This window comes from Abrus precatorius, unplaced genomic scaffold (assembly GCF_003935025.1).
Source record: "Abrus precatorius isolate BTA unplaced genomic scaffold, Abrus_2018 Scaffold10, whole genome shotgun sequence".
NCBI lineage: Eukaryota > Viridiplantae > Streptophyta > Magnoliopsida > Fabales > Fabaceae > Abrus > Abrus precatorius.
This window is the reverse complement of record NW_020874292.1, coordinates 8927822-8943510: the sequence shown is the minus strand read 5'-3', so window position 1 is coordinate 8943510 and position 15689 is coordinate 8927822. Positions and strand designations below refer to the sequence as shown.

Below are 15689 nucleotides of genomic sequence, written 5' to 3'. Positions count from 1 at the left end.
AGTTACCAACATGAAAAGAAAAAATAATATATTAGTTAATATGTTATAATAAATAGAAATTGAGATCTTTAAACTAATTCAATGAAATAAAAGATTAAGATCCTAAAATAATTGTCCGAAATTAACTATACGTTAGGATTCTCATAGAAATATTCAGGCAAAAATACTTATTAACTAGTAAATATGCTCGTGCGTTGTACGGGTTTATTTTATTTTTATTAAATTAATTTATTTTAAAATATAAAATATATAATTTAAATATAAAAATATATCAATATGATAAAAAAATTTATTATATTAAATATAATTACAGTAAGAAAGATTATGAAATATTTTTTTATACAATATTTTTTCTATTTATATATTTGTTTATCTTCTTTAATAATAAATATTTTTATTTCTTTTATTGACATTATTTTAGACAATGCAACCTGTAATTGACTATGATTAAATACAGGTTTTGACAAATATAATTCAACATAATTTAATGATTGTCCTTAATAAGGAGTCTTGTTCCATTTTACATTTCTAATGTTAGATTAATGTTTCGAAGTAGCATAATTAGCATTCATTCTTTGAGTTGCAAGTAATCGAGAGTAAATCCATTAAAATTTAAAATATTCAATAATTTTACAGGATACATAAGCTCTTATTTAATGATTTGATTTGATTTATCACCAACAATTTTAAAAAATTATTAATAAATAAGTAAATATAATTTAATTTATAATTTGTATGATAAAATATTAATTATAAGAGTAGTTATGATAAACTTTATACGTGTATAATTAAATTATATTAATAAATAAATAAGCAAATATTATCACAGTTTATAATATTAATACCAATACATGCATGAATAAATTTTTATAATTATTCTCTAATTAAAATAAAGAAGTAAATTAATTTTAAAATATGAAATAATTTTAAATAATTATTTGTTAATGTAATAATAATAGAATTAATAAAATTAAGATAATATTTATTAAGATAATAATAGATTTAATAATATGTTGCATCTTACAAAAACTAATAAATAACTAAATAAAATTTTAATTTAAATATATATTATACCATCATTAAAATATTAATTAGCTCTGTAATTATTTTAAAAATATAAATATAAATTTAATATATACACATTAAAATATTATACTGTCATTAAAAAAATAGATGTGTTCTAATAATTTTGACGCATATCTGATGTATTTGAGATTTAATAATTGCTTTCAGATATAATTTTTGTGTGATGTCCTTATTTCTGTCTCTGTAGTCTAATATTTGATATATCACATAGTCTTACAAAAACAAAAAGTTAATATTTAGTGAACCTGATTTAAATATTTTTTAAAATTAAAAAATTTATAATTTTAAGAATATAACATAATAAACATATATTAATAAAAAATATTTGTATTGAATTAATATTTTTATGTATAATACTGTATTTTGATTTACATCTTGGAAACTAACTTTAAGTCCACAAAATGAATAATTTTTTTTATTAGAAAACATGATTCTCTATGTTTGTAATTGAATACTCTAAGTAAAATTTTCAAAAATATTAGAACTTGTATTTCAATTTAAAAATTTTGAATAATCATATAGTGAGAATATATAATTCTAATAAATAAATATAATTTGATATGTTAATATAAAGAATATTTTTATAATATTTTAAACATTAATCTTAATCTTTTTTAGATTGTAAGTCTTTCGGTAGTTGTGAAGATTTAAACTTCATACTCATAAAATTTTAGAAGTACATAAAGAGAAATGCTTATTAACTTTTGAAACAAATGATATATATATATATATATATATATATATATATATATATATATAAATTAAATCTAAAATTTAAACTTAATTTGGAATTAAAACATTATATTTTCTTTACATATTCATTCATTACAATATAAAATTATTAAATATACAAAACTAACAGTTACCTAAAGATTTAAATATCAAATTATACTCATTTTCATTGTTACGATATTTAATAATATTTAATTTATTTCAATTATTATAATTAATTAGTTTTAATTTGAGATTTTTAAATTTATAATCATCATTATAATATTTTATAAAAAAAATTGCAACAAAATTATTAAGTAAAAATATTGTTAATTTTTTAATTTAAAAAATTAAATTTGTCATCGTAATTATTACAATATAAAATATAAATAAAATATTATCTACATTAATAGGTTAAACATAATTATGATAAGTTAATTCCTATTAAATTATTTTTAAAAAAAATTAAAATAATAAAAGTAGAGGAAAAAAGAGTAGTTAAAAAAATTTCAATTAAGATTTGGATAGAAACTAAAAGACAATAATGATTTTATTTAATATAAAAATTAATTTTTATATCAATTAGAATTACAGATGTTGATATAATATAAAATTTAAACAAATTTTATGTTAAGAACAAACTCAATACATAATATATGTAATAATAAGATAAGATATATATATATATATATATATATATATATATATATATATATATATATAAGGAACAAAGAACATAAGAAGCTGGTGGCTATAGTAAAGGATTTTCATAAGATAAAGAACTATACAAAAGCAATATTTCAGAACTATTAGTTTGTGGCGTTGTTACAGACAGAGACGACTATTACAAGTCTCACCCGAAGGGCCTGTCAGCTGTCCAGCCTATAAACCATTGTTACAGAAATTTCATAAAAAAATTTAAAGTCCAGATCCAGAAGAACATAGTTACAAATAATCAACAGTTATATTCCTACTTCCCCATCAGGCTCTGATACTAGATAACCCGAAGTGGATCAAGGAAAGAAACAAATAACAGGCTGAAAGGAAAGTAGGCAGTAGCAGGACTACTAAATAAAATGCAGAATGTAAAATGATGTATTAAAACATAAGAAACTAGAACGGCGGTATAACCGGCACAGATCTAGTAAAGGGAGAAGGGAAGAAAGCCGGACGACGGTAGTCCGAACAGAACCGGCTAAGAGGGAGAAGAGAGAAAAATAATTTGAAACAGCAAATTTTATTGAAAAGATTTCAAAGAGGAAAGCTTACAAAGGATTGTTTCTCTCAGAGCTTCTCTCTCTAAATCTCTCTAAACTTGCTTAATCAAAGGGTGCCTCACAACATGGTCGAGGACTCCTTTTAAAGAAAAATTTGAGTACTATTTCTACAGTTCCGGTTGGTAACTAGAACTATTTGTTATAGTACTGGTTTTAAAGCTCTTGGATGTCAATGCCGAAGCAGTCATCTTCATTTTGATACATTTCTTCTATATTGGTATCTTGTTTTGTAGAAGATTCTCCTTCTTCTTGGCTTTGTAAGAGAAGAAGAACATCTTGCAAATTTTTCTTCATCTTTTCTTTTGAATCACAGCTTGATAAAAATGCTGCAATTTTTTATTTTTGATTTAGGAATTGAAATGTTGCTGGATCTGCTAAATTTAATAATTTAGGATTCTTGCCAAAATATTCAGCAACACCTTCTGGACCGGCATGGTCAGCATTGAATTGATTCCACCATTTCACAAAGGAATATCTATGAAGTAGTGGGAGAGTATCTTCATTTTCTGTCTTGCCGTATCTATACTGCCATGAGAATACCCATGCTAAGGCAAAGTCAGAGAAGTATTTGAGGTTTGCTGGAATTCTTGATTCTCGCAGATATCTTCCCTTATAAATTCTGTATCCTTCTTTGACAGGTGTAGGAAGGATTTCTTCAATTGGCCCAAAATAGTCCCACCATTGGAGAAACTAATTTGAAAAATCATAACTCTGATTCTTCTTGAAATATATTAACCAAGAATGTCGGTTAAGCTTATTTTGGAGCCAGAAAGTTCTTGTCCATGCATCTATATAATCCCAGTAATTGTATCCTACTGGGTTAAAAAGTCGGGAAAACTTTTTATAAGAGTTCAGATTTTTTCCAAAAGCCTTTGGGGTTAAAACTTTTAAGATCTGGATTGTGGAATGGGTTATGATCGAAGGATCTTTTTGGTCTTTATAGTGTTTGATGGAGACATAGTCTGAATCCACTAAAATAAACTCATAGAATTGCCTAGTTTTATTTGCCGCATAAGGTCTAAAATGAAATCCAGGTGGGAAGACTTTGGTTATAGCTTTGTATGGGTTTTTATCCCAAAATTCAGGTTCCATTTGTATAACTGAGGAAAACAATTAAAATAAATTGGTCCTTGACCAAGGCTGGTCTCAACGATTCCTATAAGGGCATCGTTGAAGTCATTATGACGAGCATCTCTAAGACACATTAGGATAGCAGCATCTATACCTATGTCTACGATGGGCTAGCCTTAATATATAAGATTCAGTACAAGGCCATGAACTCCTGTGCTTCTAGGGTCCTTCTCAAACCTCAAAGAGGCGAGACTACTTTGTTTATCACTGATATGACAAAGACTAATGTCTCTCTTCCTAGAATTATCAAGTGGGATGAAGTTTCCCTTCCAGAAAAGTGGGTCCTGGATAAGGCTTCGCCTTGTGTCCCTAGACCTGCTCCTCAAATTGAAAATATTTCTCAGGACAATTCTGGGAAAGTTGAAATAACCTTTGATAGGAGAAATCCCTTCTCTTCCGGAATCGATGCTTACAGTGGTCGATCTAGTTTCGCTTCTGCTAGGAGGTCATTCTCTTATAGGTCCCAATCTACTAGATCAGAAATTCTCAGATCTATTAACCATGATCCTTCCATAAACCTATAGGGTTTAAATACTTCTTCTAGGATTCCTTGAAATGTTTACCAGACTTCTGAAAAAGAAGAAGATCATCAGAGTATCCAATCTCCAACCTACTCTTCCTTAAATGAGTCTTATGATGTTATCTCATAAATTCATTATTGATAAGGAAACTCTTAGGAAAGATTTATACTCTGAGGAATGGAAACCTCAAAGAGAGTGGTTCTTTCAAAAGTATAGGGGAAAAGACAGGTCAGATATCCAAGAGAAATTTTATCAATTTCTCGAAAAAATCAAACAGAACATCCTATTCTTTGATTGGTATCATGCATATACCATTCATAATAACATAGATTATCCTTGGTAAGAGAATATTATTAGTACCTCCTTTGCTAATGTCATATCCTGGCAGATCAAAGATGGACAAATTGTTCAAAGTGAACTGCCACCCACTACTCAATACCAATTACCTAATTTGAAAGACAAGGGCGGTAACCCTGTTACTGCTATTCCTTTTAAATCAAAGAACCCTGAAGAGTCTATCACTCTTAATGACATCCAAGGCCTCATGGAACAGGCCAATTATACCAATAAGTACCTTCAGGTTTTAGGAGAAAAAATCTCTGTTAATCCTGTCAAACCTAAAGTTGAAGAAATTGCTTCTTCATCCTCTCAACCTCAATTAGAAAAACTTTTGTTCAAACCATTTAAGATTAGTGCCAAAGCTAAACAAAAAATCTTAGAACTCAGACAGAGAGAAAAAATCAGAGTAAATGAGGATAATCAGAATGAGTTGCTTAGTAAAATTACTAGTCTTCTTACTACTGTTCCCGACACTCCTCAAACCTCTGAAGAATCTAGTGCTAAACCTAGAACTAGATCCCTTACCAAAACTGTCAATGCTATTTCCAAAACTGATTCAGAACATTATTCTGAAACAGATTCTGTTTTAGCCATTAATCCTATCAACAATTAGAAAAATTCTTCCAAGTTTTATTATAATAGAGCTACTACTCCTGATCTTATTTTAGAAGAAAAACAATATTTTATTCAAAGTTTCAATTCTAATGATATTTATATTTGGAATATTGATGGATTATCTGAATATAATATCATTGTCAAACTCCAAAACATGTCGGTTGTCGCCATGAGTTATTTTACTAATCAAAATATGCTTGAAGACACCATTGTGTATATTCTTGTAGCTGGTTTTACTGGCCAACTCAAAGGTTGGTGGGATAATTATCTCACTGAAGCTGATAGAGAAAACATCCTCTCTGTAGTAAAAATTGATGATAAGGGAAAAACTATTGTTAGTGACAATGAGCGTCTCCCTGATGCAGTGTATACGTTGTTATATACAATATCCCAACATTTCCTAGGAGATCCTTCTCTTTGGAGAGAAAGATCAGGTGAACTCCTTTCAAACCTCAGGTGTGATTCCTTAGAACATTTCAAATGGTATAAAGATACCTTCATGTCTAGGGTCCTAACCAGAGAAGATTGCAACCAAGCCTATTGGAAAGAAAAATATCTAGATGGACTTCCTAAAGCTTTCGGAGATCTTATTAGAAGCAAACTCCGAAGTCATTCTCCTACTGGAGAAATCAATTATGACAGTTATGACTATGGTAAGCTTACTGCCATCATTATTCATAACGGTATCAAAGCTTGCCAAGGATAATCTATGTTATTATGAATGATATATGCATGATACCAATCAAAGAATGAGATATATACATATATAATAAGATAAAATAATTTTATAAAAGACAAAAATATTTGGTGACATTTTTACTTTTCAAATTCTACACAATATTAAAAGTATTTATACAATATTGTAATAAAAATAATTCAATCTTCTAAATCCTCAATTATTGTCTTTTGTTCACTATTTTTTGTTTCATTTTTCTCAAGTTGCTACCTAATAGAAAATATAATCTTCTAAATTATTGTATGATCTAAAAAGTTTGAACAATATATGACAAATTTATAATTTATACATTAATTCCCTCATTCTTTTATCTTACCTTAATCACATCTATTCATAAAATAAATAAATTTAGAAAACTAATTGATAAATTAAATATAAATTATATAACAATTTTAGTAAAATTTTATAGCAAAATACCTGTTAAGATGTTATTTTCACAACAAATTTTTAAATCTTCAAAGTTCACAAACTCAAAGATACAGTAAAGAATTATGTTATCATAATTTAATTCCTTAATAATAGTTAGTGACATAGAAATTTAAAAATAAATTAAGTTAGTTAATTATTATACAACAATATATAAAAATAACATAATTATAATTTATTAAAAATAATAAATTTTTAATCAGAAAAATACAAATACTAATACATTTTTATTAATTAATACTGTATCAGTACTAATTAACTCTTTTTTGTTATATATATTTAGTGTATTCTACAACGGTGATATATTTATCTTTATTAGAACTTGTTATTCTCTACAAAAGCGTGAAAAACATAAAAGTAAATAATTACTTGTGATGTATTAAAGAAAATAATGATAAATTTGATACAAATTAATCAGTTAAAAATAAAATTAAATACATGATTTAAATTATATTAAATTAATAATTTTGTAAGTGTAATTTTTTAATTCAAAGTATATTTTAATGTTTGAAGTATATAATAAAATATAAATTATATTAAACTAATTTTTAAAATAATTTAAATTAATATCATTTAAATTTTAACATAAATTAAAGTAAATAACGTTGAATTTTAACATAACTTAAAGTAAATAAATAATGTTATTTTAATTAAAAGGTAACTCAACAAATTTATAGATATTTTTTCCTATTAATTATTTTTATTATGCAAAATATTATAACTTATTTTAACAATTTTAATTTTATTTTATATATAGTATTTTAATTTATAAAGTTGTCTTTTCATTAGAAATTTAATTTAACAATATATAATATAAAATAATAATTTTGTAAATGTAAATTTTTTAGTGCAAAAGTAAATTTTAGAATTTAAAGTACATATCAAACTATAGATTATTTTAAACTAATTAATAAAATAATTTAAATATATAAATTTGTCTATTCATCATAAATTTAACTTAACAACATGTAATATAAACTACTATCTTTATAAATGTAGTTTTTTTTTTTTTAATTCAAAGTACATTTTAGTATTTGAAGTACAAATTAAAATATAGATCGTATATATAGTATTTCATAAAATAATTTAAATTAATATCAATTAAAATGTTACTTAAGAAATTAATAGATTTTTTTTACTATTTAACTATTTTCGTTCATTAGGCATAATTTTACTTCAGAATGAAATTTTTAAAATTTTTTACATTTAAAAATTTAACAATTTTTTATCATGCATCATGTTATTCACAACAATATTAATATAGCCGTTTTAAACATAATATAACCATCATTTTTAATAAATTTTCTTTAATTACAATTTATCAATTATTATCATCATAATTATTAAATATAAAATATAAATAAAATATTGTCTACATTAATAAGTTATACATAATTATGATATATGAATTTCTATTAAATTAGTTGTAAAAAAATAAAAATAATTGAAGAAGAGAAAAAAATAGTAGTTAAAATTTTTTCAATTAAGATTTAGGTAGAAACTAAAAGAGAAGAATGATTTTATTTAATATAAATATTAATATTTATATAAATTAAAATTATAGAAATTGATATAATATAAAGTTTATGAGTCACATATAAAATCTAGGCAAATTTTATGTTAAAAATAAAGTCAATACATAATAATAATAATAATAATAATAATAAAGTAAGAGAAATGTATATAATAAGATAACAAAATTATTTTATAAAAAATTTAAATGTTTGATGACATTTTACTTTTCAAATTCTACATAATATTAAAAGTAATTATACAATATTGCAATAAAAATGGTTCAATCTTCTAAATCTTTTATTGTTGCCTTTTATTCTTCATTTTTTACTTCATCTTCTTCAAGTTGTAACATAAAAGAAAATATCAAACATAAATTACTGTATTATCTAAGAAATTTGAAAAATACATTACAAATTTATAATTTATACATTAATTTCCTCTTTCTTTTTGATTTGTTGCTTGCATAGTTGGAGATATAGGTTTGATACAATCATCTGTTGTTGAATTCAAATCATTAAGAAAAGTCAATTTATTTTCATTGCAACTTGTTGTTCTCTTACAAAAGCATAAAAAATAGTGATAAATTTGATACAAATTAATCAGTTAATAATAAAATTTAATACATGATATCATTTAAAAAAAATACATCTTTATGCTTACTTGAAAAATTAAATTAAAATTTATAACACAATTTAGTGAAATAAAACAAAAAATATCAAACTCGAAAATGCACGTACTTACGTAGATAGGTAATTCTTGACAGCTGACATGATTGCAAAATATAAAGAAAAAAGATGAAAATAGAAAGAAATGTGAGAAAGTTTTTAAAATTTGTGTAAACATGACTTATATAAGTAAAGATGAAGTCCTACTCAGTGATATATGAAAAATCAGAAAATAAAAAATTAATATAATAAAAGTTGTCTTTTCATTTGTATGACAGTTTACTTATCTTTTCATTAGAAATATAATTTAATAATATATAATATAAAACAATAATTAACATTCAAATGTTAAATAGAAGTTAAAAACAAAGATATATTTTTATTTATAATTAAAAGATAAATTGAGAACTTCATAAATTTTTTTTAAAAGTATTTCTATACAATTTAACCAATATTTTTTTTTCTATTTTCAACATTTAACATAGAAAATTTTGAAATTCGTTTAAATTATTTATAATAAATTATAATATTTTTTATTAAATATTATTTACAGTAGTTTTGCTATTGTTATTTTTAACATTATATAATTATCAATTCTAATAAATTTTTCTTAAATACAATTCAAAAATAATAAGCATGAATTAATTATGATTATAATTTATAAATTATGCAAATTATGAAAGTAATTTTAAATTATTTTATTTGATCTTAATAATATATAATATAAACTAATAATTAGATAAGTATAATTTATTTCATTTTAAAGTAAGTTTTAGTTTTTAAAATATATATTAAACTATATATTATATTAAAATAATTAATAAAATATTTTAAATTTATAAACTTGTCTTTTCATTAGATATTTAATTTAACAATATATATTATAAGTTAATAATTTGATAAATGTAGTACTTTTAAATTAAATTACAATTTAGTATTGTTAGTAAATATTAAAATATTTAATAAAATAATTTAAACATGTAAAATTGTATTTTCTTTAGAAATTTAATTTAACAATATATAATATAAATAAATAATTTTTTAAATGTGTTTTTTTATTCAAATTATATTTTAATATTTGAAGTACATATTAAAATGTAAATTATTTTAATGAATTAATAAAATAATTTAAATATCTTTTATTATAAATTTAATTTAACAACATATATTATAAACTAATAATTTTGTAAGTTTAATTTTGGTAATTTAAGCTAATTTATAGTATAAATATTTATATTACCGTTAGTAACATAATATAACCATCAATATTAATAAATATTCTTTAAATACAATTAAAACATAATAAGTGTGATAAAATATAATTTTAATTCATAAAATATACATTTTAAATTTTTTTGCATAGAATAATAAGTAAGTGGAGTCAATACGAATGACTTTATATATTCTGAATTTTAAGGTATAGAGTAATAAGTAGATAAAGTTACGTTTCAAAATTTAATACACTTAGTAATAAGTAAATATAGTTAATTATATATATATATTGTTTAATAGGATCCTTCTGCTTATACTTTTTTAAATTTTTGTCTTGCATATACATATAGTCTTTTAACTATTTTATTTTTGAAGAGATTCAAGTCGTGATAATTCCAATTCTACCAAGACTTACCCCTTTTTCTCTTTCCTTCTTATTTCTCTCTTCTCTTCTCTTCTCTTTTATATATATATATATATATATATTGGTAAAATATGCAAAAATATTAAATTTTAGAGATGTTTATAAATATATAAATTATATGAAATTTAATACGCATATCACACAAATAATACAAAAAATTCAATAATTAAATTAATATATTCAAATTTTATAAAAAATTATTAAATTATGTAAGTACTTAAGTTTTGCGCCTGCTATATATATATTAAAAAAAATTGTAATTAAGAATCAACCCATTAATTGATAGAGTTGAATATAAATAAGCAAAGAATTGAGAATGGTTGAGAAGCGCGGAGAATGAGGATGGTGGAATTGCATGGCCTGGCCCGCACGTTTCAGTCATGGTCCTCCATTTGTGAAGGGAGACAACTCCACGTGGCATTCCTTAAAACCGGTATTCTTAATTCCTCCCTCGCTATTGCGAACCGGCTTCTCCAGTTATACTCGGGCCACGGCTGTCTCCACGATGCGTCTAACTTGTTCGACGAAATGCCCCACACAAATGCTTTCTCATGGAACACACTCATCCAAGCCTACCTCAACTCAGGCGCCACCCACATGTCCCTCCACTTGTTCCATGCCATGCCTCACAAGACTCACTACTCCTGGAACATGGTCGTTTCTTCATTTGCCAAGTGTGGTCACCTTCAACTAGCTCATTCTCTCTTCAATGCCATGCCCTCAAAGAACCACCTTGTCTGGAATTCCATCATTCATGGTTATTCCCGACATGGGCATCCGAGGAAAGCACTGTTACTATTCAAGAACATGAATTCTGACCCTTTGCAAATGCTGTACCGGGATGCTTTTGTGTTGGCAACTGTTCTTGGCGCATGTGCTGAGTTATTGGCTCTCAACTGTGGGAAACAAGTCCATGCACGTGTTTTCATTGATGGCCTGGGATTGGAAGAACTTGACAAGGTCTTGTGCAGCTCACTGATTAATTTGTATGGGAAATGTGGTGATTTGGATAGTGCTGCTCGTGTTATGAGTTTTGTGAGGGAAGTGGATGATTTCTCTCTGTCAGCTTTGATATCTGGTTATGCAAATGCCGGAAGAATAGGAGATGCAAGAAGGGCTTTTGAGAGTAAGGTTGATCCATGTGCTGTGTTGTGGAACTCCATTATTTCGAGTTATGTATCCAATGGTGAGGAAATAGAAGCCTTGGTTCTTTTCAATAGAATGCGCAGGAATGGGGTTTGGGGAGATATCTCTGCCGTTGTTAACATTTTGAGTGCAAGTAGTAGCTTACTTCTTATTGAACTTGTTGAGCAAATGCATGCCTTTGCTTGTAGAGCTGGGGTAATTCATGATATAGTGGTTGGTAGTGCTCTACTTGATGCCTACTCCAAGTGTCAAAGCCATTATGAAGCTTGCAAGTTGTTCAGTGAGCTCAAAGCTTATGATATGATATTGCTTAATACTATGATCACTGTGTATTCTAATTGTGGAAGAATCGAAGATGCAAAACAGATTTTTAACACAATGTCTAGTAAAACCTTAATTTCATGGAATTCAATCCTAGTTGGCCTGACTAAGAATGCATGTCCAAGTGAAGCATTAGATATTTTTTGTCAGATGAATAAGCGGGACTTGAAAATGGACAAGTTTAGCTTTTCCAGTGTTATCAGTGCTTGTGCCAGCAAATCATTCCTTGAGCTTGGTGAGCAGGTCTTTGGTAAAGCCGTTACCCTTGGGCTTGAATCTGACCAGATAATTTCTACTTCCCTTGTTGATTTTTATTGTAAATGTGGTTTTGTTGAGATAGGGCGTAAATTTTTTGATGGAATGATGAAATCTGATGAAGTTTCATGGAATACAATGTTGATGGGATATGCCACAAATGGATATGGTTTTGAAGCATTGACACTCTTTAGCGAAATGAGGTGCAGTGGTGTGAGGCCTTCTGCTGTTACTTTTACTGCAGTTCTTTCAGCCTGTGATCATAGTGGTCTGGTTGAAGAGGGAAGAAATGTGTTCCATACTATGAAGCATAACTATAATATAACTCTGGGGATTGAACATTACTCTTGTATGGTTGACCTTTTTGCACGAGCTGGTTGCTTTGAGGAAGCAATGAATCTTATTGAAGAGATGCCTTTTCAGGCTGATGCGAACATGTGGTTGTCAGTACTGCGAGGCTGCATAGCCCATGGAAACAAGAGCATTGGCAAGATGGCTGCAGAGAAAATTATTCAGCTTGATCCTGAAAATCCAGGTGCTTATATACAATTATCTAACATTCTTGCATCTTCTGAGGACTGGGAAGAATCAGCACAAGTAAGAGAGTTGATGAGAGGTAAGCATGTTCAGAAGATTCCTGGTTGCAGTTGGGCAGATTGTTGAATGAGAAATTCTGCTAAGACTGTTGTATGGAGCTCAATCTGAGGGTGGACAACTCCTGATTGAAATAAGCTTGGAACCACTATTAGTTTCCTGGACTCTTGGGCTGTTTGTAGCTTTGACTGATTTGAAGAGAATGAACAGTTTAAAAGTACATGGCTTGAGTTTAATTGAGTCTGTTTTTCACTAACAGTGTTGCGAATGATCTAGCAGGAGGCTGGGGCCAGGGAGCACATTTTACTCAAACACATGTAATGCCTTGAGTGTTGGACTGTTAACTGCCTAAAATTGGAAAAAGAAATTGGCACTTAGATGTCATATTCTTTTGGTCATGTGACATAAACATAACCAGCAAACAAAGAATGTAATGTTGTCTACATCGTTGGCCTGAGTTTAGCGCTTGTATGGAGCTCAAATCCAAGGTTCATTTTACGTAGTCAAGAAAACCTGCAGTTGTTGGATACGTTATCTCAAAACTGAATTTGATATTGATGGGAGAGGAAATGTGTCATATGATTGTACCATAGCAATCTTCTTCCTATGCTAAGACTAAGAGCACTGCCCAGTTGTGATTTGGGTGTAAATTTGGAGCACAGCTAATATTAGTGAAAGTTGGTCTTTGCAGACTGTTGCAAAATATTACAGGAAGTTGCATTGGGGTGCAAAAAACTATCTGGTTGGAGCAAAGCCTCTGATCTGACTTACAACGCATATTTGGAATTTTATGCAAATGCTGGTTCCTTTCATTTGCTACTGCTATCTATTGTATGCTAAGTCTCCCTAAAGTTGCATCAGGAGTTGGAAGGAAATACTGAAGTTGAGGAACCAGGGTAAAACTTTCTTATTTGAAATTGCACATGATTGCATAATTTTATTCTCAATTTTTTTTGTTTCCTATTGGAAGGCTTGTACATTGATATGGCACGAGAATAATAACTGAGGCTAATAACCTACCGGTTGCAATACTTTTTTTTTTGTCCTATGAGAGGATGGAATTGGCTTCATGCTTGATCAGAAAACGTGGCTATTATTTCTTCACTTGTGTTTGTTGGCACGACAAAATCTTGTACATTTCGCTGGAGCGTTGGGAATTGAGGTAAATTTCATTATTCCCACACATGGGATGCTATTAGAAAATCTCATTGCTGGCAACTGACGTGAGGCAATATATGTATTGTACTTCAATTGTAGTTTAACCAGAAGACTAATATATTCGCCAAAATGTTGCAAATATTGGTTGTCTTAGAGCTACACAGCATTAGGATGGTTCAGTTGAGTGCTCACAGAAACTTTACTATTGTATTTGTTAACGTAATACAACAGGGGTTGACACCTATGTTAAATAGGTTGACTTAACTATAATAAGAAGGTTGCTGTATTGTCTCGATTGTAGAAAAAAAGTATTTATTTTATTTTACTGGATTATTGTTATATGAAGGAATTTGAATCCTCTTATGTTCTCTTCCATGTTGTAGGATAAAAAAGACAAACAATTATACTAAAACTCCCTGTTATTTGTATAAAGATCCAAACCCATCACTAGGTATCGATTTTAATGCAATTTTGTTTTAGTTAGTAATTAATTTTGAATTAAAAATAAATATCATCAAGAAAACAAATATAAAGTGTTTCGTAACAAAATTACAAAAAGATAATAATAATGGTAGAGCTGTCAAAATGGAAAGTCTTATCATGTTACTCCTTATATAGTCTTATTTTTTTAAAGCATTATAATTAGTGAATTTACATTATCTCTAAGCTTCAAAATAAAGAAAATAGTGAGCTAGAATCGGGTAGGAGTGGACTAGTCTACTTATTTTACAAAGTAATAACTATTATATTATTTTTTATAATATTTATTTAATTATTTTATTTAAATAAATTAAAAATTATATTTAAAATATAAAAAATAATTTTAAAAATAAAAAAATATTTATTCAATATATTAAAATTTTATCATAAAAATAATATCAAATATAATTATATTATAAAATTAAATTAAATTTAGCTTTTGTATTTGTTTAATTTTATTAATTAAATTTAATATAGTATGTTAATAATTTATGATTTTAATTAAGAATAAGTATTAAATATTTTTGACTAAATAATAATTATTTTAATAAATTTAATCAGTTCTAGTATGTTTAAATATTTTTTAATGACTTTTAATAATTATAGATTTATTATAACTTAGATTTATACATGGTATGATTATTTTTAATATAAATATAAATATGTGAAATCTTAAATGATTAATTTAATAATTATAAAATCTTAAATGATTAATTTTAATAAATTTTATATAGATATATAGGTATAGATAGATTTTTATTATTAAAAAAATATATTGTTAATTGACACTTAAAATTCAATAATTAGTAAATATTTATATAAATCAACATATAAATAAAAAAAATTAAATTATCAGTTAATCTATCATATATATACTATTTTTTTATATTACATTAATACTATAGTGTATTTAATTTTATGTATATTTATGAGTTTAAAATAATAAATTAATGTATAAAATAAAATTAAGTATTATATATTGCATTTAGTTTAAAATTTTATGTTAAATTTTATTACAATATTTTATTAAGATAAAAATTTAGAAACACAAATTATTTTAATTTAAATATAATTTTT

The 15689-nt window shown here is 26.0% G+C and overlaps 1 protein-coding gene across 1 annotated transcript; it reads left to right on the top strand.

The window, feature by feature from the left end:
• Positions 1-10980: 10980 nt before the first annotated feature.
• On the top strand, positions 10981-14529 carry LOC113852690 (putative pentatricopeptide repeat-containing protein At1g77010, mitochondrial). Its single transcript, XM_027483033.1, has one exon. The coding sequence runs from the start codon at positions 10995-10997 to the stop codon at positions 13041-13043; it is 2049 nt and encodes a 682-aa protein (XP_027338834.1). The 5' UTR covers positions 10981-10994; the 3' UTR covers positions 13044-14529.
• Positions 14530-15689: the final 1160 nt, after the last annotated feature.